Genomic DNA, 20,950 nt, shown 5'->3' with positions numbered 1-20,950 from the left:
GGGCTTCTCCAGCTTCTCTCTGCTCCTTTTCACACGAGCTTCTCTGCACTCTCAGAACTTCCTTTTGCAAAGATTCACATGTTAATTACAGAGAAGGAATGTGGGATCTTCATTATTCCTCCCAGCCTGCTCTGTGTGTTGCTGGAGGGGCAGGCAGTGAGCTGGGCTGTGTAGGGTTATCAATGATGACTGCAGGGGGAGAGAGAGAAGCAGGGAGAGACTGCCTGCACCTGCTGTTGCCCCTGAGGACACAGCCAGTCTGTCTGCCTCCCATCATTGCTCGGAGGAGGGGCCGGTGGGATGGACCGCTTCTGAAAATGGGGGTGTCACCTGCCGAGACACTGACAAGCAACCCACACCCCCAGTCTGACTGTGAACACGTGGCCTTGACATGCCGTTCACAAACACAGCCCGCACGAGCAGAGGCTGGTGCAGCTGGAGAAACAAAGGACCGGTGCACGGGTGTGGAAAAGCAGCAGGCGAGAGAAGCACGAGGGAGAGAGGAGCAGGGAGGAGGAGGAAGGGAGAGAGGACAACAGAACAGACGGGAAAGCAAGAGGGAGAAAATGGCTGGTATCAGGTTTCCAGCTAAAGAGACCGGTCGATAGGCATGCTTAGATGAAGGTCAAAGCAGCACAAAAAAGCCGTCTCTGTTCGATCGCAGTTTAACATGTCGGCTGTAGGAGTTTAATAACCTAAAGGTTTTCTATAAATTTGAATAGCAGGTGGCACGGGGGTGCAGTGGTTAACCCTCCTGCCTCTCAGCGCTGGAACCCTGGCTTCAGTCCTGGACCTGGGGTGATATCTGTGTGGAGTCTGTATGTTCTCCTCCCACAGACCAAAGACCTGTTGTCAGGTTAATCGGCTTGTGGCAAACCTGGCCCTGGTGTGAGTGTGTGCCCTGTGATGGGCTGGCGTCTTGTCCAGGGTGTACCCTGCCTTGTGCATGAGATCGGCTCCTGGTCCCCTGTAACCCTGGACTGAAAGAAGCGGTTACAAACTGGATTAGTAATATGAATTACCGAAAATTTATACAGTTTGAGCTTCAGGACATTTTTACAAATGAGCTTCAGGACAGTAGTGCGTTGTCTGCTTTGTTCTCCTGACTACTGCTCATCCATTCTAGGTGAAATATAGTGAGAGAAAGAGTCTGTTCTCATTCTGTCAGCTGGTTCAGGCTATGAGTGGCAGACAGGTCAGTGCTCAGTGTGAGCTCCAAGCCAGCAACCCGCGGAGTGGCGATGTTAGGTGAAGACTGGACCAAAATAACAGTGTACCAATTCCGGTCACAAAGCCAGTCCAGTCTAGGCTCATTCTTGTCATGTGTCTGGTTTTCCTGATCCACAAAACACAGAATGTTTCCTTCTTATTTCCCCCAGTTGTAAATGATGTCAGTTTGAGAATCTCTGCAATGTGTTATGAAGAGGTTTAAGAATGGTTTTGAACTCTTAGATGATGCACTCAAAAACACAGGTAAAAGGAGATTCGGACTGTCCTCACACAATTAGTGTTTGCACTTAATCTTCCTTAAACTTAAACTTTCTTCATATTCCGTATTTCCATAATGATAACGACATTATTTCGTCATAACTTCCCATATCTGTCTTTCTTCTTTTGAAAATTTCTTGAGCAACTACAATCTTGCCAGCATCTTAATTTTCTTCTTGAAATTCGTGGACAATGTTTTAATGCTTCACACCGGTACAGCGGCGGGGAAGGGGGTGTTCGCTTGGTTATGACGTCAAACCGAAAAAGACGGATTTCGTCATCTCCGCTCTTGACTCCCTGTAATTGCCGTCTTCGGCATCCAATGCACCAGCATTGTGAACAACAATCACAGTGCCAGACACCCGGAGGGAGATCGTAGATTTCATTTAGACATTCCACATCCTGTAATCACCAATAACTAAAAAAAAAATGCAACTACTTCATAATGAGTGAATTACACATTTACTCAGGACAAACTAGGAAAGCAACATGTTTAAGCCACACGTTTAATGTTTCATCTTTAAACAGAAGTCGGTAGTCCAAAGGCATTAATAATTCATCAGACGTGTTGGGAGGTGAAGTTTCAGCTAAGGCCCGTTATTGATTACTGCGCCACAGTCAGAGGCCGGGGCCAGCATGGTGCCTATTTCCTCTGCAGCACAACTGAACTCTTACCCCTAGCAAGATTCCTTCAGGAGGGACAGCTCAAGAGAACCTGCTTTATTCCTAGGAGTCGGCAACATCGGCTTCTCCCCAGTTTCAGTTAGGTCAGCCGGACAGCAGAGGCCAGCACTAACCGGAGACTCTCGCAGTATGTCATCCACCGTAGAGCGAGAGGGTTAGATGGGCTTTCGGGCGGTGCATTAGACTGCAAAATAAAGGTAAACAACGTGTTGCAAGGCAGGGAGGGCAACAGCGAGAGGTGGGTGGTGTGAGCGATGCCGGGAGGTGACAGAGACAAGTGCAAATAAAGGAGACGAAGCTGTCACGTTTATCCAGCACACATACATGGCTGTTCGGCCAGTTGGTGTGTTATGCAGTGATGAGGTAAGCTCGGCGTACTTCTAATGACTGATCTCCTTTTTTTTTTTGTTGTAATTATTATATGCAACACAACTGCGGAACAAAAATGTAAAAACGTTTATAATTGTCTTTTGAATACGCGTGCGCGCAAACCACGATTACGCCCTACGTATAATCCTGCAGTAATTTGTGCTGTACGACGAAAGGAATGCATAAAATTGATTTTGTGGAAAATGGCATTGCAAGTATATTGCTATACGGAACTGAACGACGGGTTTGATAGCAGAGCGTTTCTGTACCGTCCAATAGTGCATTAGCTAGCTGTTGCGTGTGTTTCTGCAAATGTGTGCGTATTTGGGAAGAAAACTTGCGAGGACATCGATAGCATTTCAACACCTTAGACCTGCCCGTGAATACAAATTGCCTGCTCGGCTGTCTGTGTGAAGGGCGCTGGGCTTGTGAAAGCGAACCAGCCCGGCGCGCACTCGCTGCTCGGCTCCGGGAGTACAGCGGCATCGGGCAGCGGCATCCAATTGCCGTGGTTAAACGCAAAAGAAAATATAGATTCAATAAGTACGAAAAACGATTGTTGTGCACAACACGTAAAAAAGAATGATCCATTTTATACTTTTTAAGCAGCTCCAATAATAACATTTGTGTCCGAGTACCACTTTTGCCTCGGATACTACTGTTACGCATAAATAGTTAAACTTTTTCATTATATTTAAGCTCAAACTTTGAAGTTCTTCCGTCTTCCTTCCACGATTTAACCTGTCACACAGATACCTGACAGGTCGCATTCCTGTGTCTTAGCATAGCTGTGCCAGAGCGCAAAACCGACAAAATGTATCGTTGCGTTTTTGGAACTGAAAAAAAACTTTATTTTAACAAATTACAAGATAAGAGTGAACTTCGTTTACGTCGTCTATTCTTCTTACAGAATTGCCTTATAAGCAGGTTTGACTACCCACAACTGGCCCTTGATATCAGATGAAATACTGTGTCGGTTATATAACTGCCAGGCTCTAAACACACTAAAAAAAGGCAAAAACAGCCCTGCTGTTTCGCTTTCAGTTCTGGCAGAGATTGCAGCTCAAGAGTGGTTGAAAAAACTCCTTAAAACTGGAAATTCAGAGATGAAGGCTGGAGGTAACTCTGAACCGCTTAGTGTCACAGTGTGGGTATCTATATATATACAAACTCCAGGATGTTAAATTAAAAAAAAAATATTTTCTGCTTCACTTCTGTGTCTTTCAAGTTGAAATGCTTCAAACGGACGTCCCTGGCCCAACTAACGATGTCATTTTTGTAGACCGGTATTTATGTGTTGTGTATCTTTTCAGAAGGAGCAGACAGTAATATTTCCCTACACACTGTAGTGCAGAGCCCCCCTCTATCACCCCCGGTACCCCAGCCATCCATCAGCTGCTGTGGTCGGTGCTCATCAAGCACCGGCTTCAGAGCGCTTCCCAGTGCAATCACTAGGTGGCGTTAGATAGATAGATAATTGATTGATCCCGTGAGGGAAATTGCAGAATACATCTGTGAATGGCCCTGTTTTGCATTGCCATCTCTCAGTTACATCCGGCACACTTCTGTCCCGAATCTGGTCTCCAGCTTTTACCTTGCATGTTTCTGGCTGGTCACTTCACTGCCGGTTTCTTCTCCTGTTGCAGAGCGATTAGGGCCTGCCTGAGGGTAAAGCCGTGGCCCACCGGCTCTCTGGCTGTCTGCGGGAGAAATGGGCTCGCTGGGCTGTTGCTGGCCCTTACTGTGTGTCCCTGGACAGGTGGGGGTGTGGGGGTGTGGGGTGGCCGCCGGGGCTCAGTCTGCTGTGTGTTTGTGTTCCCACAGATGTAGCCGGGGCTATGGAATATGATGAGAGACTTGCTCGCTTCCGCCAGGGCCTTGTCAACCCCTTCGACCGAGGAGAGGGGCCCCCCGAGGAGGGGCCCCTGCAGCATGGTGAGAGGACATGCTACCGCCTAGCCGTGGGGTCAGGGGGGCCGTGGGGTCAGGGGGCCTGTAGGACTGGGGGATCAGAGGAGAAATTATCGCTTAAACCTGATCTTAAGGGATTTAACCCGGACATTATTAACACACAAAACTCTGCGGCGATGCAACCGTTTAGAATTAGGATTAAAACAAAAACTAAAACTGAAAAAAGCCCATAAATGGAGAAAATCCATAAGTTGTTGAAATATCTGAGCAAAAACCACATTGTGGTTTCCATGAGCTCGTTAACACTCCGCTAACGAGAGTGGGTGGAGGCGAGGGATGGAAGCAGTTGTGTTGATTTTGTTTGCTTCGGTTCTTTGTTGTACAAGACAAAAAAAAAAAGAATTATTTTTACTTTTTTAGCACTTTTGCCCTTGAAAGGCCGGACATTGAGAGGTGGATTATAAGGCATATGGAGGCAGTTGCCTGGGCTGTTTTCTGTACTTTTGCACCTTTTGTGGTAAGATCATTGTGCACCAAGTGCCTTGGTGAGTTTAAAAACCCAAACTTTAGCACATGCTGAGGTGAAGTGTGAAGAGTTAGGAAGCAGCATTCCTTCTGAAGAGAATCCTGGTTGTGCACCCAGAAAGCTGTGGCAATGCATGTCTCTGTGACTGCTTTTTAAAAAAGACTGAGAACCTTAAAATTCAGGGCAGTCGGGGGAAACCGCCTGTGATTGGTCACATTGCTGCCTGCACGAGGTAGACACACGAAACGGACAGTGAGAAGTGGAACAGAAACAAGCTGGCTTCTCCCAGGGGCTGCAGATCACTTCCTATACAGCAAGTGATCCTCTGCAGACCGCTGTAGTGTTAACTGCTTCAGGGAGCCTGGCAGGAAACCACACTCTGCTTAATTAACTGGAACTCGTCTAGAACGGCTGCTGCTTTCTTCACCTGACGGATATCGGAAGGCCACTCACAATGATGTTCTGTGAGGTTTATGCAGGTAACTTTTGGGTTTAAGTAAATTAAAATAAATGTAAATGATGAAGGTAACATCCGGCCCTGAAGACTCTCGGGGACAGCGCAGGAGGGATGAGGATGCCTGATGATGATTCCCTCCTCCTGTTGTCTTTCCACAGAGGTGACGCCCGAGCTGTGCTCCTCTCAAGTGCTTCTAATGATCTAGCAAGTTCATTGCAGCTTTTCCTGTTGCTAGGCTTGTGTGTGGTTTTTGATGAAAAGCTTTGCACTCAAATATGGATCGTGTCATCCCAAGACACGGAACCTTGAACCGCCTTACGCAAGAGCTCTTTCAGTTCAGGCCAGTGTCAGCGAAGGAGCTGTTGTTGCAGTAGTTATGTCTTGTGGAAAACCCCCAGCCGTGAAGAGAGTGATGCTGCAGGTCTGTGCTTGAACAAACCCGGACTCCATTTGACCTTCTTGTATTTCAAATGTAATCTCTTGTAATTTATGCCATCAGCGTTTCCCCGTAGTTTAATGTCTTCCACATTGCTCGTTTCATGGTGTGTGCGCTTTGTGGTTTCCTGTGCTTGTGTCAGACCCCTGCAGTTTTGTTCTGTGAACAAATTTTATAAGTAGAATCAGATCTAACCTGTAACCTGACCAAGGCACAGGAAAGTCAGTGACGCACACATCACTTTTACGGCACGTGCTCAGTGGACTTGTATTTAGGTTTTCTTTCTGGTTTCCTAGGTTTCTTGAGTAGCTGTTTGCTGACAGCACAGAATTATCAGACGGTTAATCACGGGACGGTTAAACTGGCCGCGTCCGGCCCTGAAGACTCTCGGGACAGCGCAGGAGGGATGAGGGGGGCTGATGATGATGATTCCCCCCTCCTGTTGTCTTTCCGCAGAGGTGAAGCCTGAGCTGTTCTCCTCCGAAGTGCCGGTGCACAGCAGCGACAGAACCATGGACCTGGGGCTGGCTGAAGACCACTTCTCCCGGCCTTCGGTCAGTGGTCTCGTTCGCACGCTCCCGCTGCTGGCAGGGGTGGTGCTCTTGTGCTTATGACCATATAAGGATCAAGTATTTTATATAGTGTTATTACTTTCTGTTAAATTTCCTCTCATAATCATTTGCAGCAGCTGGATTGTATGAATCTTCCACCCTGTTGCGTCTCCGACAGAGATCACTCCAGTGCGGGATGGCGATTTGCCTTGAGGATACAGAAGACAGTGCCAGCGAGCGTTACTGTCCGGCCAGGGGCGCGTCTGTTAACACCCTCCCCCTGGGAGGGGCCCCAGCCCAGCCTGTCCGGTGAGGCGCAGGTCCTCGTCAGTCAGGCTGGAGCAGGGAAGGCAGACGGTGGTTAATCCTTGCAAACTCTGACTGAGTATATCAGTGCAGAGCAAAACTTTATGTATTTCTTGTCTAACTCTAAATTAAAACTCCCTTCTGTATTAAATGGATTTTTAATTACATTCTGTGATAAAAAATCTCAGTAATGTCATTATCGATACCTCACATGTTTCATATGTAAGAAAGGAATCATGCTCCTGGGAGCACCCCCTCGTTGGGCTAGAGTTGCCTCTATTAGTGCCTCAGTCCACAGTACGCCTTGCTCTGGAACTCAACCCCAGCGTTAAAGGAGGCTTTGGTGTACTGGGTTTGTAAAGTCGTTTTGTGATTGGTAGTTGGGTCAAAATGGTGATTGAATTTTGACGTAAGTGACTGTAAGTCCACAAAAATCAGTACTTAACCCAGTCAGAGGTCCGGGTGTACTGTAAATGCTATTTTCAAAGGTTTTTTAAGGCCACTCCCACAGCCTTCTGGGTGCTGTTGGCTGACCGGCCATTAGGGTTAAACAGACAGGTTCTCCTTTCCTACTTGATGTCAAGCTTCAGCCAGGGATGGGTTTCATTCCTGAGCCCTGAGCCCTGAGCACGGCAGTCAGTGAGGGTGCTTTTCATGAAGGCTGCACTCGTGCCCTGTGCAGGCTCAGGCCCTGCCTCTCGGGGCTGTGGGGCTGTGGAGGGATGACCTAAGGAGACAGAGACGAGAGGGAACAGAACTTGATGCCACTGTGGAAGCTTTAGGAAGCTGTAGTTGAAAAGGTGAACAAGTAAGCAAGCTGACACACTGTCCTGTGTCTGAGCCTCACAGGTGGTGTGGTGGCTGTATTAAGCCTGTTGCAGAAGTGGAAGGCCACTTCCTGATTGTTGCGGAAGGTAGTGATTTCAGGGAAATCTCCTTGGTGTTGTGTGAAAACAGCGGTCTTCTGTTTGAAGTCTGCTCTTGGGAGGCTTTGTAAGCACATGGGATAAACTGGGCTTTAATCTGAATAGGTGAGACCTACTTTTTAATGTCATCCTTAATGGTTGATTCATGTATAAGTTAAGAAATGTATTGGATGAAGAGGTGAGAAATAGATGGGTAGTTCTTTAATCTTCACTCATTGTGTGACTTGATGGTGCTCTGTCGATATCTTGAGGCTGCTGAACTGAGTTACTGGTCTAAATGGGTGGAGCGGTGGCTCTGTGGCTCAGGATCTTCGCCTGTGGCTGGAAGGTTGCCGGTTCGTATCCCGTGGCCGGCAGAGGAATCCTACTCCATTGGGCCCCTGAGCAAGGCCCTTCACCCCAACAGCTCCAGGGATGCCGTATAAATGGCTGTCCCTGCGCTCTGACCCCCAGCTTCTCTCCCTGTCTGTGTGTCTCATGGAGAGCAAAGACATGCGAAAAGACAAATTCCTAATTCAAGAAATTGAATGTGGCCAATAAAGTGATCTTATCTTAAATGTTGTGAAATCTAAAGCTGTCAAAATGTGCTCCAGTAGCCAGTTTTTGTTTCCTTGATTGTGATCATATTTCTATTTGTTAGGGCTTTTCAAGAAACTGAAGTCACTGTGCAGAAGCACAGCAGTAATTTATATAACAGTAGTAAAAATGGAGTCAGTAAAATCAAGTGAAACCCAATGATACATGCAAAGGTGTGTCTTTAAATGAGGGTTGATAATGCTGGTGGAGCCACTCACAGATTTGAGTTCCTCGTGGCGCTCTAGCCTGGTCTTGTCAGAGGGAGAACACCTGAGGCGGCAGATCCCGGATCCTACGTTATCTCGGGAGCGCCTCTGAGCGTGCACACTTGTGAGGGTGGCTCCCTACTTGATCCTGCCGGAGTGTTGTCACAGGGCTTGTGTGTGTGTGTGTGTGTCCAGGGCTCGTTCGTGGCCTCGGACGTGGAGCAGCTGAAGCAGGCCATCGAGGAGTGCAAGCAACTGATCCTGGAGCTGCCCGAGCACTCGGAGCGGCAGAAGGACACCGTGGTGAAGCTCATCCACCTCCGCCTCAAGCTGCAGGAGCTGAAGGTGAGGGGGGTGGGAGCACAGCAGCACAGCCCGAGCAGGAGGAGTGTGCCTGTGACACTGGCGGGCCCGTTGACACACCTGTGCTGTGGAAACCCGTGAAGCGCAGAGTGACTAAATCTGATACTCATGCCAGTCGGACCATGGGGTACACGTGTGGAGCAGGTGTGTGCCGAAGGACGCTGACCATGATGCCTTGCTTGCATGGGAGGGGCAGGAGTGATGCCCTTGCCCAGGAATGTGTCCTGTCGTTGTCATTGTTCCATGGTCCGGTTTGCGGTTTACCACATCACATCACGCCACAGAGCTCAGTTGTTTTATGTACCCACTAGCAGTTTATACCTGTCTAGAGAGACTCTTGTTCACGGCCTATTATGAAATAGAGTGACAAAGCTTAACAGAACTGTTTTACAACGACACAAAAAAACCTACTTCTATCTCGTCAAAGCAGAAAGCTTTGCTGGTCCAGAGTCAGACTGGAAAAGAGAACTTTTTTCTACCAAATCAGCATACAGACGATAATTTCTTTCATTTCCGTTTTTACTGTTACGAAGCAGTGTTGACAGAAGCTTATTAGTTCTGAAACTGACAACATGCAGCACTACCTGATTTTGAAGTTCAGCATGGTAACTTCCCCCAGAGTTCTGTGGCTCTGTGATTTTTAAGCTCCTGTGTGGCATAAATGAGAAGCATGTTGTTTGTTAAACTGTAACCTAAACTCCGATAAGCCCCTTTTAATCTCATTTGACTTTGTATGACAGATTTGCTGTTACCAATACCAGAAAAAAATCTTATTGTGATTTGTTTAGAATAATTGTGGCTGGAATAGAAATGTATTAGTGGGTAGTTTTTCACATAAGAAAAGAACTCCTGTTATCTGTGAAGCCCCACACAGAACCTGAATGGAGTTTCCGTGAGAGATGATCCCTGTGGATCTCCGAGATGGGGGCAAGCAGGGACTGGCTGAGAGATCTGGTCACCCAGTTGAGCGCTGGTCTCCGTTTCTGTAGGATCCTGATGAGGAGGAGCCCAACCTGCGAGTGCTGCTGGAGCATCGCTTCTCTAAGGAGAAGAGCAAGAGTGTGAAGCAGACCTGCGACAAGTGCAGCGCCATCATCTGGGGGCTGATCCAGACCTGGTACACCTGCACAGGTGAGGCGTGTCCAGACCTGAAGCACCTGCACAGGTGTGAGGCTTGTCCAGACCTGGTGCACCTGGACAGGTGAGGCGTGTCCAGACCTGAAGCACCTGCACAGGTGAGGCGTGTCCAGACCTGAAGCACCTGCACAGGTGAGGCGTGTCCAGACCTGAAGCACCTGCACAGGTGAGGCGTGTCCAGACCTGAAGCACCTGCACAGGTGAGGCGTGTCCAGACCTGAAGCACCTGCACAGGTGAGGCGTGTCCGGACCTGAAGCACCTACACAGGTGAGAGGAGTGTCCAGACCTGAAGCACCTGCACAGGTGAGGCGTGTCCAGACCTGAAGCACCTGCACAGGTGAGACTTGTCCAGACCTGAAGCACCTGCACAGGTGAGACTTGTCCAGACCTGAAGCACCTGCACAGGTGAGACTTGTCCAGACCTGAAGCACCTGCACAGGTGAGACTTGTCCAGACCTGAAGCACCTGCACAGGTGAGACTTGTCCAGACCTGAAGCACCTGCACAGGTGAGACTTGTCCAGACCTGAAGCACCTGCACAGGTGAGACTTGTCCAGACCTGAAGCACCTGCACAGGTGAGACTTGTCCAGACCTGAAGCACCTGCACAGGTGTGAGGCTTGTCCAGACCTGAAGCACCTGCACAGGTGTGAGGCGTGTCCAGACCTGGTGCACCTGCACAGTGCACAGGTGAGGAGGCGTGTCCACCAGGGGCACAAGACAATTTGCCATTTTGAGATGCACGCTTTGCACCAGGTTGCAGATGCTGACTTGTGGGATCCTGCCCCATTTCTCTACTAGAGTCTGCACCAGCATGTGTCTGCTGGTTTCTCAGCTCTAGATCCCACTTCATCATTGAAACACTGTTGGGGAAAGTCACTTTTAAAAACTAATCCACTACAGCCATGAGTTGTTTAGTAAAACTTTGTGGGAAATTACTCAACATAGGAGTTATGGAACACACCATATTGGTCACTGTAACTGATTACTTAATTTTCCCAATGTTTTGTTAATTTTAAAAAGACAGTTGTTAAAAGTAACGTCTTAAAGAAGTAACTTGTAACTGTACTGCATTGAACAAAACACTGCTTACAGATATTCAATGGAGCTCCAGTTTAGCAAATGGGGTATCCCTGGCACATTCACACAGAAGAAAGCCCTTGTTACATGCATCCATACTTTGTGACATAATACGGTGTTACAGTACATATACTGTGCACCTATAGGTGATCAGCATGCTTGCACACACAAACAATATTAACTCGTTACACTTGGAGCCGTGTTGTGTGGATGCAAGCATTCACTGTCAAAGAATTATTTCTGTGGGTAGAGAAAGTCAGAAATGATCGGATCGTGTCTTGATTTTCACGAGGCTTTCCTCTGTCTTATTTTTTTACACACACAAACGAGTGACAGGCAGGTTGAAACCTCGATGTTTGAGGTGTAGTACATCACAGCTAGGCTCAACAGAGAAATACCCCATCTATCAAACAAGACACGATCAGTTCAATCCTGACATTCCTACTGAACATATTACCTGAACATTATGGGGGATGATTTCTGCACTCATGCAATGTATACTTAGACTTTGAGACCTAGGTGTCTAAAAATAAGTTGGTCTTTCTGATAAAACAAGTCCTCAAGTAGACATTATCTCCTTTGGTGCTATAAGATCTTTTACTTAAATGTTATAAAAAACAATCTTCTTTGTTTCCTCCTGGCAGACACCTAAACCACTCTCACAGTGCGGATTATTGTATATCAGGCTTGCCTGTCTGTATAAGAGAGAAAATTTGATGCATAAAAATCCGTAGTCAAGCAGCAATGCCAACAGTGTGGAAAGGCTGTCCTATTGGCTGAACAAGGCAGTTCCAGCTCATTGTGAGCAAATCTTGCTGTTGCCTGGCAACAGTGAAACTCAGCATGGTTCTCTTTGAAATGTCATTGGCCTTCCTTTGTGAGCTGTAGCTGACGCTTAATAAGGCAGAACCTGAGTTCAAACAGTAGCTCGTAAAATTAAGGAAAGAGCAGGGATTTCATTAAACTTTTTAAATGTATGATTTAAATGATTTAAATATAACATCTAGCCCTGGAGGGCTGCCTCATTGCTAAATCAGGGGTTCCCAGTACTGGCCCTTATCATTCCAGCTGAGCTTAATTACGTAATTGAGTTAAAAATGTACTTGATTAGAACACATGCAAAACTTTGTTTTTCTACTCAAAGGTTTGGAGTCTTGTGGTTGCTTATGAAATGCGGTACTTAAAAAGGCAACCTCCAACATGTTTAGGAGCTGGAAACAATCAAAATGTTAAAACAAATAATATTAGACAATCAAGGGTGCAGTTGTGTAACCGATCTTGGCTGGAATAAAAATCAGCCCCCAGGAGCAGCACTGGGAGCCTCTGGGTCTCTGTGGAGCAGCAGCACCTGAAGAGCAGGGAAGGGCTGTTTAACTGTACCAGTCTGGACAATCGTGTCTCATACAGTATGGCTTTGTTTTTTTACTAATTGGGTATTGAGATTTGCTTTATAAGTTCCAGAATTAAGTGAAGTAAATACCACTTTCCTACTGACAATGAGTGCAGCTGAGAGAGAGTGTTTTTGGCAAGCAGTAAAAGAAAACACTCCTACAACTGTCACTGGGAGATTTAGTCAGGTTCTGCTATTGACACCTAAATGACTTTCCTCTTTTTTGTCAGTATCAAGGATTTTGAGTCATTTGCCTATTTTATTCTGACAAGTTAAAATGTAGCTTTTCCATGACACCAGTCTCCAGGGGAAGGAGATCTTTTCCCCACATGTCTGCTGGATTATTTCTGCTGCGCTGTGGTCTAGAAGTCTCCAAGTCTTTCCTCCTTTCCTTAGGTTGTTACTACCGTTGCCATAGCAAATGCCTGAACCTCATCACCAAGCCCTGCGTGAGGTCAAAGGTCAGCCACCAGTCAGAGTACGAGCTGAACATCTGCCCTGAGGTTGGGCTGGACAGCCAGGACTACAGGTGTGCGGAGTGTCGGGCACCAGTGTCCCTGAGTGAGTGTCTGTCCAGCTCCCTCATGTCGTTGCCCTGCCAGCCTGCTTTCCTCTCCGTACACCCGTCATTCTCGACATTTTGTCCGGTGCAGGAGGAGTCCCGAGCGAGGCCAGACAGTGTGACTACACTGGTCAGTATTACTGTAGCAGCTGCCACTGGAACGACGCTGCGGTGGTCCCGGCGCGCGTCATTCACAACTGGGAGTTTGAGCCCAGGAAGGTGGGTGCCAGCCAGCTCTGCTGTAACTGGTGGCCAGTCTCGAGGAGGGTGGCGCGAGGGGCAGCAGGTGACCGGGCTGTGACTCCCTCTGCAGGTGTGCCGCTCCTCCATGAGGTACCTGAACCTGATGATCTCGAGGCCGGTTCTGAAGCTCCGAGAAATCAACCCCCTGCTCTTCAACTTCGTGGAGGAGCTGGTGGAGATCCGGGTGAGAACCCTGTCCCAGTCCGCGCTCCTGGGCGCTTCCCGAGAGCCGCTCTAGTTGCATGAGCTGACGGTGGCCCACGGGGGATTGCTGCTCTTGACGAGATATCAGATTGTCCCAGTTCTAATGGGGAAGTGTTTGGGCTCTGAAATAACCACTGCCACTACAAATTCCGCTGTTCGTAAATGAGATCAATAGTGATATTTGCACCTTTTCTGCCTGCAAATGAGCTGTGGTGTTTTTACGTGAGCAATGTAAATGAAGCACTCTGGGGAGAAAGTGTGTTAATTTCGCAATGCATATTGAGATATGTCACCCGGTTTGTGTGAAGCTTAAAAGCACGTTTTTAATGGCATTTTCCTGTTACAGTACTGGGTTTCCTATTCTTTTGGTGTGCCATTGCCTTTGTTTTGCACAATACCGGGCTGGATTTTCTGCTTGAATTTGTCAGGTCAAGCCTTCCAGATGTAACTTCTGAAAATACTGAACCAAACAGAAGCAGAAACTTCTGACGTTACAGGAAACTAAGTAACGGAATAAAAACTGTAGTTGACAATTTGAGCCCAGCTGGGGTCCTCTGGCACTGAACAGGAAAAGTGTGGACTATCAAGCTCTGTCTTTCCTAACCTCTTCATCCGATTCAGGACCGCAGGGGAGCTGGAGCCTATCCCAGCAAGCAGCAGGCAGGGTACACCCTGGATGGGACGTCGGTCCATTACAGGATTCACACTCACTCTCACACTGGGGCCAGGTTAACCTGCCAGCATGTTTTTGGACTGTGTGAACATGGGGAGAATATACAAGCTCTTTATTGATCATGCTAAGGACTACATCTTGTCCTTCTTCAGAAGCTACGCCAGGACATCTTGCTGATGAAGCCCTATTTCATCACCTGCAAGGAGGCTATGGAGGCAAGGCTTCTGCTACAGGTGAGCCCCCTGCTGGCAGGTCATGTTCCTCTACCAGGAGTAAATAATTAATTGTTTTAATCAGACTGGACATTTTATTCACCTCTGAACTGGTTAGTTCTTTAACGGCTTACAGTAGTTCTTCTCCTTATTCTGCTGTTAAATATTGTATTTTCTGCTATTGCAAAACTTTTATGCAATGTTTTTTTTAAAAATAATACATTGAGACCCTGACAAAATGACAAAACATGCTTCGTGATACCATGGTTTGGGATGTACCAGAGGTATTATCATGTCCCCTGAGATGGACGAATACAGAGGGCAAAGCCTGTCATCCACTGTGAGGGAATAAAATAAGCGTGTGGGGCTCTTGAGCTTTAAGTGTTTGTCTGAACGCTCTTGTCACACAAAGGGTTTAGGACGTGCTGCTGTAGCCTCTTAAGCCGACAAACCACGAACATGCAGAGATGAAGCCATTAAACACCACTGTGTGTCCCGGACAGCAGAGTTTCTGTCAGACGCTTCCTGACTTGAACAGGGGGACGGCAGAATTTCAGAAAATTCATTTTCATTTCAAACCTGGAGTAACTACAATTTTGGTGAACACGTGAGGCAGGGGCCGTGCTCTAGTCGTCCTCAACACAGGTTGAGCTGCACCACAATAAAACCAGGAAGAGCCCCATCTTGTGGCAGATTATTCATTCACAAAGACAGTGTGAAGAGTGGCTGATCACTACAGATCTTACCCAGGCAGGCTGCATTGTCAGTGCCTTAACATTACAGATAGATGAGGGAAAAAGCGTATGTACTTTTACATTTTGTTGTTTCCTAATAGTGAAATGACCAAATAATTCTGTACTTACCCACTGTATGCATAGTGATACTGTATATATATACGGATGACCTAAACAATGATTCTGAAGACTCCTGGTATAAATGTGCAACTGCTTTTTTGGAAAGAGAGCTTCATCAGTCTTCTTCCACAGCTCTGGGAAAACTTCAAAGCCAACATTGAAGCAGCAGCTTACTCAGTATTACTGTTATTGTATTCATGTGAAAAAACAGCTGTGGTGTAGTGTATGCCATCTGTCAGTCCTGCAGTACAGCAAACCTTCTCTTGCTGCTTGTGGTTATCCTGCCTCCTGTGAGTTAAATTACAGGACTTCTATAATTGGAACATATTCTGTATTTTGCCACTTCTGTTTCCAGTATGTATGTTTATACATGTCTTTCTTTCACCTGCAGAACATTGTTTGGTAAAGATCCTTCCTCTGCCTAGCTGATGCTGAAAGAGTGATACAGTGGTGTGATCCTGTTAAAATGATTTAGCCCTTTAATGAGTGTGGTATCTTCTAAGGTACAGTGACACTTCCTGCTGTGGGGTGTCTTAAAGTAGAAATGTTAAGAGGTGGGCCAGGGTAAAACAAACACACACAGAAGGTGTGAGTTACAAATCAAGTGCAGTTTTATTTAAAGTTTTATTACGGTGCAGGAAACGTAAAACCGAATGCCAAAACAACAATACAAAACCTGGCTCTTCTTTGAGCTCCTGGCTGACTTCAGTCCCTATCAAATGGGGCTTTCTTCCACTGAGACTTTTCAGAGGAGTTTTGTGAATTCTTGAAACTTCTTGAAAGTTTTCTCAGCTCCACGCACTCAGATAATGACCGACTCGCAAAAACTCAGTGTCCTGCTTTTTAAATTGACACCTGACCAATTGGCTTGTATCAGCCAGTCAGGTGATGGAGAGCAGCTGCTCATTACCAGAGCATTCTGGGAAATGGGGTCCTGAAAAAGAATCTCCATCTTGTCTGGAGTCACTGCTCTCTCACATTTACTACATAGGTTGCAGATACACAGAATTCAGCAGCCTGTGTTAACTACATTACTCTGTATCAGTGCACATCTCAAGACCTCTGTGAACTGTCCTGGCTCACATTCACAATTTTAAGTGTACTTGAAGGTACTTTTTTGCTCACATATCTCTGAATGGTTGAGCTCCACAGTGGGCTACAGAACCTTCTCGTTCTGCTGAAGACTGGGCTCCTCACAGGGGATCACAGAGCCTTCAACATTTTCCAAACGTTCTTAAAGACATGTTTTTTACTGAATCTTTGAATGTGTCGTTTTAGTCATACCCTTGTTTTCATTTAGCATGTTCCCTGTATTGTTTTCTTTTTCTGCTTGTGTTGAGTTTCTTGAAAAACACAACAACAAAACTGTTATTGTCGTTGTTTTGTGCCTTTCCAGCTGCAGGACCGTCAGCACTTTGTGGAGAACAATGACATGTACTCCTTGCAGGACCTGATTGATATTTCCACCGGTCGCCTCAGCTGCTCTTTAACTGAGATCCACACCACCTTTGCCAAGCACATCAAGCTGGACTGTGAGGTGTGTTCACTCTCTGAGCAACCATCCGAACGGCTTGGGCAGCACCTCATGCCGTTCTAGGTGCTGAGAATGGCGCCACAGGTGATTCCTCTGAATGAAAGCATGATTTGTCAAAGGGCGGCCCCAGTGATGGATGAGTATATGATGGTCGTTACAGGAAGGTGAAAATAGCTCATCAGATTGTCTAATAACGTGATCACGTTAGACCAGGAGTCCTGTCCTTCAGGGTTGAGCGTCTGTCTCTGTGTCCCCAGAGGTGCCAGGCCAAGGGCTTTGTGTGTGAGCTGTGTAAAGAGGGAGACGTGCTCTTTCCTTTCGACAGCCACACCTCAGTGTGCCACGACTGCTCCGCCGTCTTCCACAGGTCTGTGTGCCGTCGCCCTGGGGCTGCTCCCTCGACTTCAACACTGATGTTCTCACTGATTAATGTAACTGTACGGCAGTGTGATGCACTCCTGCACCCAGGCCATTGTCATAGGAGTACTACTGCTGTTCATTGAAAACAAAAGGGAGCCCTATTTTAAAGCAGTTTGACAGATTGAACATGTCACTACTGTGTCCCACATTGATATTAATACAGTGCCTTGCGAAAGTATTCGGCCCCCTTGAACTTTTCAACCTTTTGCCACATTTCAGGCTTCAAACATAAAGATATAATTTTTTTATTTTATGTGAAGAATCACCAACAAGTGGGACACAATTGTGAAGTGGAACGAAATCTATTGGATTTTTGAAACTTTTTTAACTAATAAAAAAATGAAAAGTGGGGCGTGCAAAATTATTCGGCCCCTTTACTTTCAGTGCAGCAAACTCACTCCAGAAGTTCAGCGAGGATCTCTGAATGATCCAATGTTGTCCTAAATGACTGATGGTGATAAATAGAATCCACCTGTGTGTAATCAAGTCTCTGTATAAATGCACCTGCTCTGTGATAGTCTCAAGGTTCTGTTGAAAGCGCAGAGAGCATCATGAAGACCAAGGAACACACCAGGCAGGTCCGTAATACTGTTGTGGAGAAGTTTAAAGCCGGATTTGGATACAAAAAGATTTCCCAAGCTTCTAACATCCCAAGGAGCACTGTGCAAGCGATCATCTTGAAATGGAAGGAGTATCAGACCACTGCAAATCTACCAAGACCTGGCCGTCCCTCTAAACTTTCAGCTCAGACAAGGAGAAGACTGATCAGAGATGCAGCCAAGAGGCCCATGATCACTCTGGATGAACTGCAGAGAACTACAGCTGAGGTGGGAGAGTCTGTCCATAGGACAACAATCAGTCTTACACTGCACAAATCTGGCCTTTATGGAAGAGTGGCAAGAAGAAAGCCATTTCTCAAAGATATCCATAAAAAGTCTCGTCTAAAGTTTGCCACAAGCCACCTGGGAGACACCCCAAACATGTGGAAGAAGGTGCTCTGGTCAGATGAAACCAAAATCGAACTTTTTGGCCACAATGCAAAACGATATGTTTGGCGTAAAAGCAACACAGCTCATCACCCTCAACACACCATCCCCACTGTCAAACATGGTGGTGGCAGCATCATGGTTTGGGCCTGCTTTTCTTCAGCAGGGACAGGGAAGATGGTTAAAATTGAGGGGAAGATGGATGCAGCCAAATACAGGACCATTCTGGATGAAAACCTGTTGGAGTCTGCAAAAGACCTGAAACTGGGACGGAGATTTATCTTCCAACAAGACAATGATCCCAAACATACAGCAAAATCTACAAAGGAATGGTTCACAAATAAACGTATCCAGGTGATTGAATGGCCAAGTCAAAGTCCAGACCTGAATCCAATCGAGAATCTGTGGAAAGAGCTGAAAACTGCTGTTCACAAACGCTCTCCATCCAACCTGACTGAGCTCGAGCTGTTTTGCAAGGAAGAATGGGCAAGAATTTCAGTCTCTCGATGTGCAAAACTGATAGAGACATACCCCAAGCGACTTGCAGCTGTAATCGCAGCAAAAGGTGGCTCTACAAAGTATTAACGCAAGGGGGCCGAATAATTTTGCACGCCCCACTTTTCATTTTTTTATTAGTTAAAAAAGTTTCAAAAATCCAATAGATTTCGTTCCACTTCACAATTGTGTCCCACTTGTTGGTGATTCTTCACATAAAATAAAAAATTTATATATTTATGTTTGAAGCCTGAAATGTGGCAAAAGGTTGAAAAGTTCAAGGGGGCCGAATACTTTCGCAAGGCACTGTATATAACAATACAACTCCTGCTCATTTACTGTACAGCAGCTACATTGTTCCAGAGGTTAGCAAATGCATCAACATTAGGTACTATCCTCTACTGAACACACACAAGCCATTATTATAAGACAAGTTAAGATGTAACAAAAAATGTATATTCCTCATCTGAGAACATATGAGAAAAGAGGAATCTTGTCAATGATTTAAGGGAGCCCAGCTCTTAAAAGTGAAAATCTGTTTGTTGAATGAAAAACAAGTGAGAATTACTACATCTCATGGAAATGAAAAGTCATATTCTTGTAACTTCCCTATGATACTCAGTATATGAAGCTGTAAGAGCAGTGTACCTCCAGAATGTGGTTTTAGACGTGTGTTGCCTTTCAGGGACTGCTACTATGACAATTCCACCGCTTGCCCTCGATGCACCAGGATGTCCGAGCGGAAGCAGTCCATTGAGCCGCCCACACCCAGGGAGGACTGACCACTGACCGCTCTGTGTCCACATGGTCAGGTCAGTCTGCCTGTGGCCCCTCAGCACTTTTTCAAAGCCAGTGTGCCGCACACAGACTCTGTCTGGTTTCCTGTCACGTCCCCCTCGGCCTTCTGTGCCCCTTAACTGAGGTCAGCAGCTGGGAGGGAGAGCCTGGGACACGATCGAACACTGCAGGCGCCTGCCTTCGTCTCCACGCTAGGAAAAGACTGACATCCCTCTGATGTCCAGCACAGCGGCGGTCACTGGAGCACTACAAGACTGTAGAACCCTGCAGGGCGTCCCGGAGGTGACCTTTGACACCTCTGTGTCCCGTTATCTGCCTTCGGTCATGAAAACAAAGCTTATGTAATGAGCAAAAATGTTTTAATTTACTGGTAAGTCTAGCAGGTTCACTACACTGCCTTTAACTACACGTGGGAACACACTAATGCATTAGTGCTACTTCACTTTACCTCTTGCATGTGCTGTGTATGCATATTTGTGATCAGCCTTAGGGAAGCGTTCAGAACAAAGTTTTAAAATTGACACACAAAAAACATACAGAGCACAATGGTGGGGGCACATTAAACTGTGTGAAAACAAAACACTGTAAATAATGCTAATGATGTTATTAAGAGAATGGGCAGCTCTTTTCTGTGGCTATACACCAGCAACAGACTCCCATCATTTTTTCCTGCCATCTTTTATACTGAAGCAGATTTGTGCACATGTAGCGTACAGTATATACAGTAATACACAGGAGCTATAGAATATCTGTTGACCTGTTAGAACTTAACATCTGATGTCAGGATGCAAATTCACTGTTTTGCAAACACAATAGCAAGGGACAGAGGATAAAAGATTTGTGAAGTATTTGAGCAGATCCTTAGCTGTGTCTGCAGTCTAGGTATATAAATCAAAATGTAGCAACTATAATATAAATGAATGGAAAAGTTGTAAAACCTGGCATTCAAATTATTGTTATTGTTATACAGTGTGGAATATTGACATGCGCTTTAGATGTAGCTCTCAAAATCAACACTTATTTGCTATATATTCAATTGCTGGTATAAATGAGATTAATGCAATTCTGTATTTCTTTTCCTTCTAGGATACACAGTACAGTGGCACACTAAAACAGGTCATTTTGTTTTAAAATAATTTAGTGCTGTCTTGCAGTTCAGCATGAACTTATCATTAAATTGAAAAATGATTTAGATTTATCCATGTAACAATCTGTTATACTTTTACATTGCCTTATGAATCACTATATAGTCTAGTTATTTACTGCCAAAACATAAAACTCCTGTATTGTCTGCCATTACAAAACTGTGTACGTCATGGATGAATAAAATACTGTGGATTAATAAAATACTAACCGATGGCAGCAGTTTTAAAGTGAATTTGTTCTTCATGCAGATGAAACACTTTTCCAGAATTTAATATTGCTTTAATCAGCCAACACCAAGTGCCTCAACAGTCTAATTAAGAACATAATCTAATCGTGTATTTAGAATGCAGAATTGCTGAACTACTATGGGCAACTACTATTACAACATATTGCAATATTCTTGATTTGATGTACCTAA

General features: G+C 45.9%; 1 protein-coding gene across 5 annotated transcripts; it reads left to right on the top strand.

The window, feature by feature from the left end:
* The first annotated feature begins 2,346 nt into the window (after positions 1–2,346).
* On the top strand, positions 2,347–20,748 carry def8 (differentially expressed in FDCP 8 homolog). 5 transcript variants are annotated; one of them, XM_088613662.1, is made up of 12 exons: positions 2,347–2,369; positions 4,366–4,476; positions 6,328–6,425; positions 8,632–8,781; positions 9,789–9,930; positions 12,802–12,966; positions 13,059–13,186; positions 13,281–13,394; positions 14,240–14,320; positions 16,550–16,690; positions 16,945–17,054; positions 19,274–20,748. In XM_088613662.1, exons 2-12 carry the CDS (start codon positions 4,380–4,382, stop codon positions 19,368–19,370), a joined length of 1,323 nt encoding a protein of 440 aa, XP_088469788.1. In that variant the 5' UTR covers positions 2,347–2,369; positions 4,366–4,379; the 3' UTR covers positions 19,371–20,748. The 5 variants fall into 5 exon arrangements, with proteins under 5 accessions (XP_088469788.1, XP_088469787.1, XP_088469790.1 ...); XM_088613661.1 differs by lacking the exon at positions 2,347–2,369 and adding an exon at positions 2,376–2,535; XM_088613664.1 differs by lacking the exons at positions 2,347–2,369; positions 19,274–20,748 and adding an exon at positions 2,376–2,535 and having other exon boundaries at positions 16,550–16,771; positions 16,945–17,055.
* Positions 20,749–20,950: the final 202 nt, after the last annotated feature.

The sequence above is a fragment of the Lepisosteus platostomus genome, chromosome 20 (assembly GCF_059453375.1).
Source record: "Lepisosteus platostomus isolate fLepPlt1 chromosome 20, fLepPlt1.hap1, whole genome shotgun sequence".
In the NCBI taxonomy this organism is placed as follows: Eukaryota; Metazoa; Chordata; class Actinopteri; order Semionotiformes; family Lepisosteidae; genus Lepisosteus; species Lepisosteus platostomus.
The sequence above is the reverse complement of the archived record's forward strand: the minus strand, read 5'-3'. Positions and strand labels throughout refer to the sequence as shown.

What these genes read in the sequence shown, in the direction of transcription:
- def8 (XM_088613662.1), top strand. Translation starts at nt 4,380, where the DNA reads ATGGAATATGATGAGAGACTTGCTCGCTTCCGCCAGGGCCTTGTCAAC. An exon ending in TCGGGCACCAGTGTCCCTGA is followed by an intron (nt 12,967 to 13,058) that starts GTGAGTGTCTGT and finishes TGTCCGGTGCAG; the next exon opens with GAGGAGTCCCGAGCGAGGCC. An exon ending in AGGAGCTGGTGGAGATCCGG is followed by an intron (nt 13,395 to 14,239) that starts GTGAGAACCCTG and finishes GTCCTTCTTCAG; the next exon opens with AAGCTACGCCAGGACATCTT.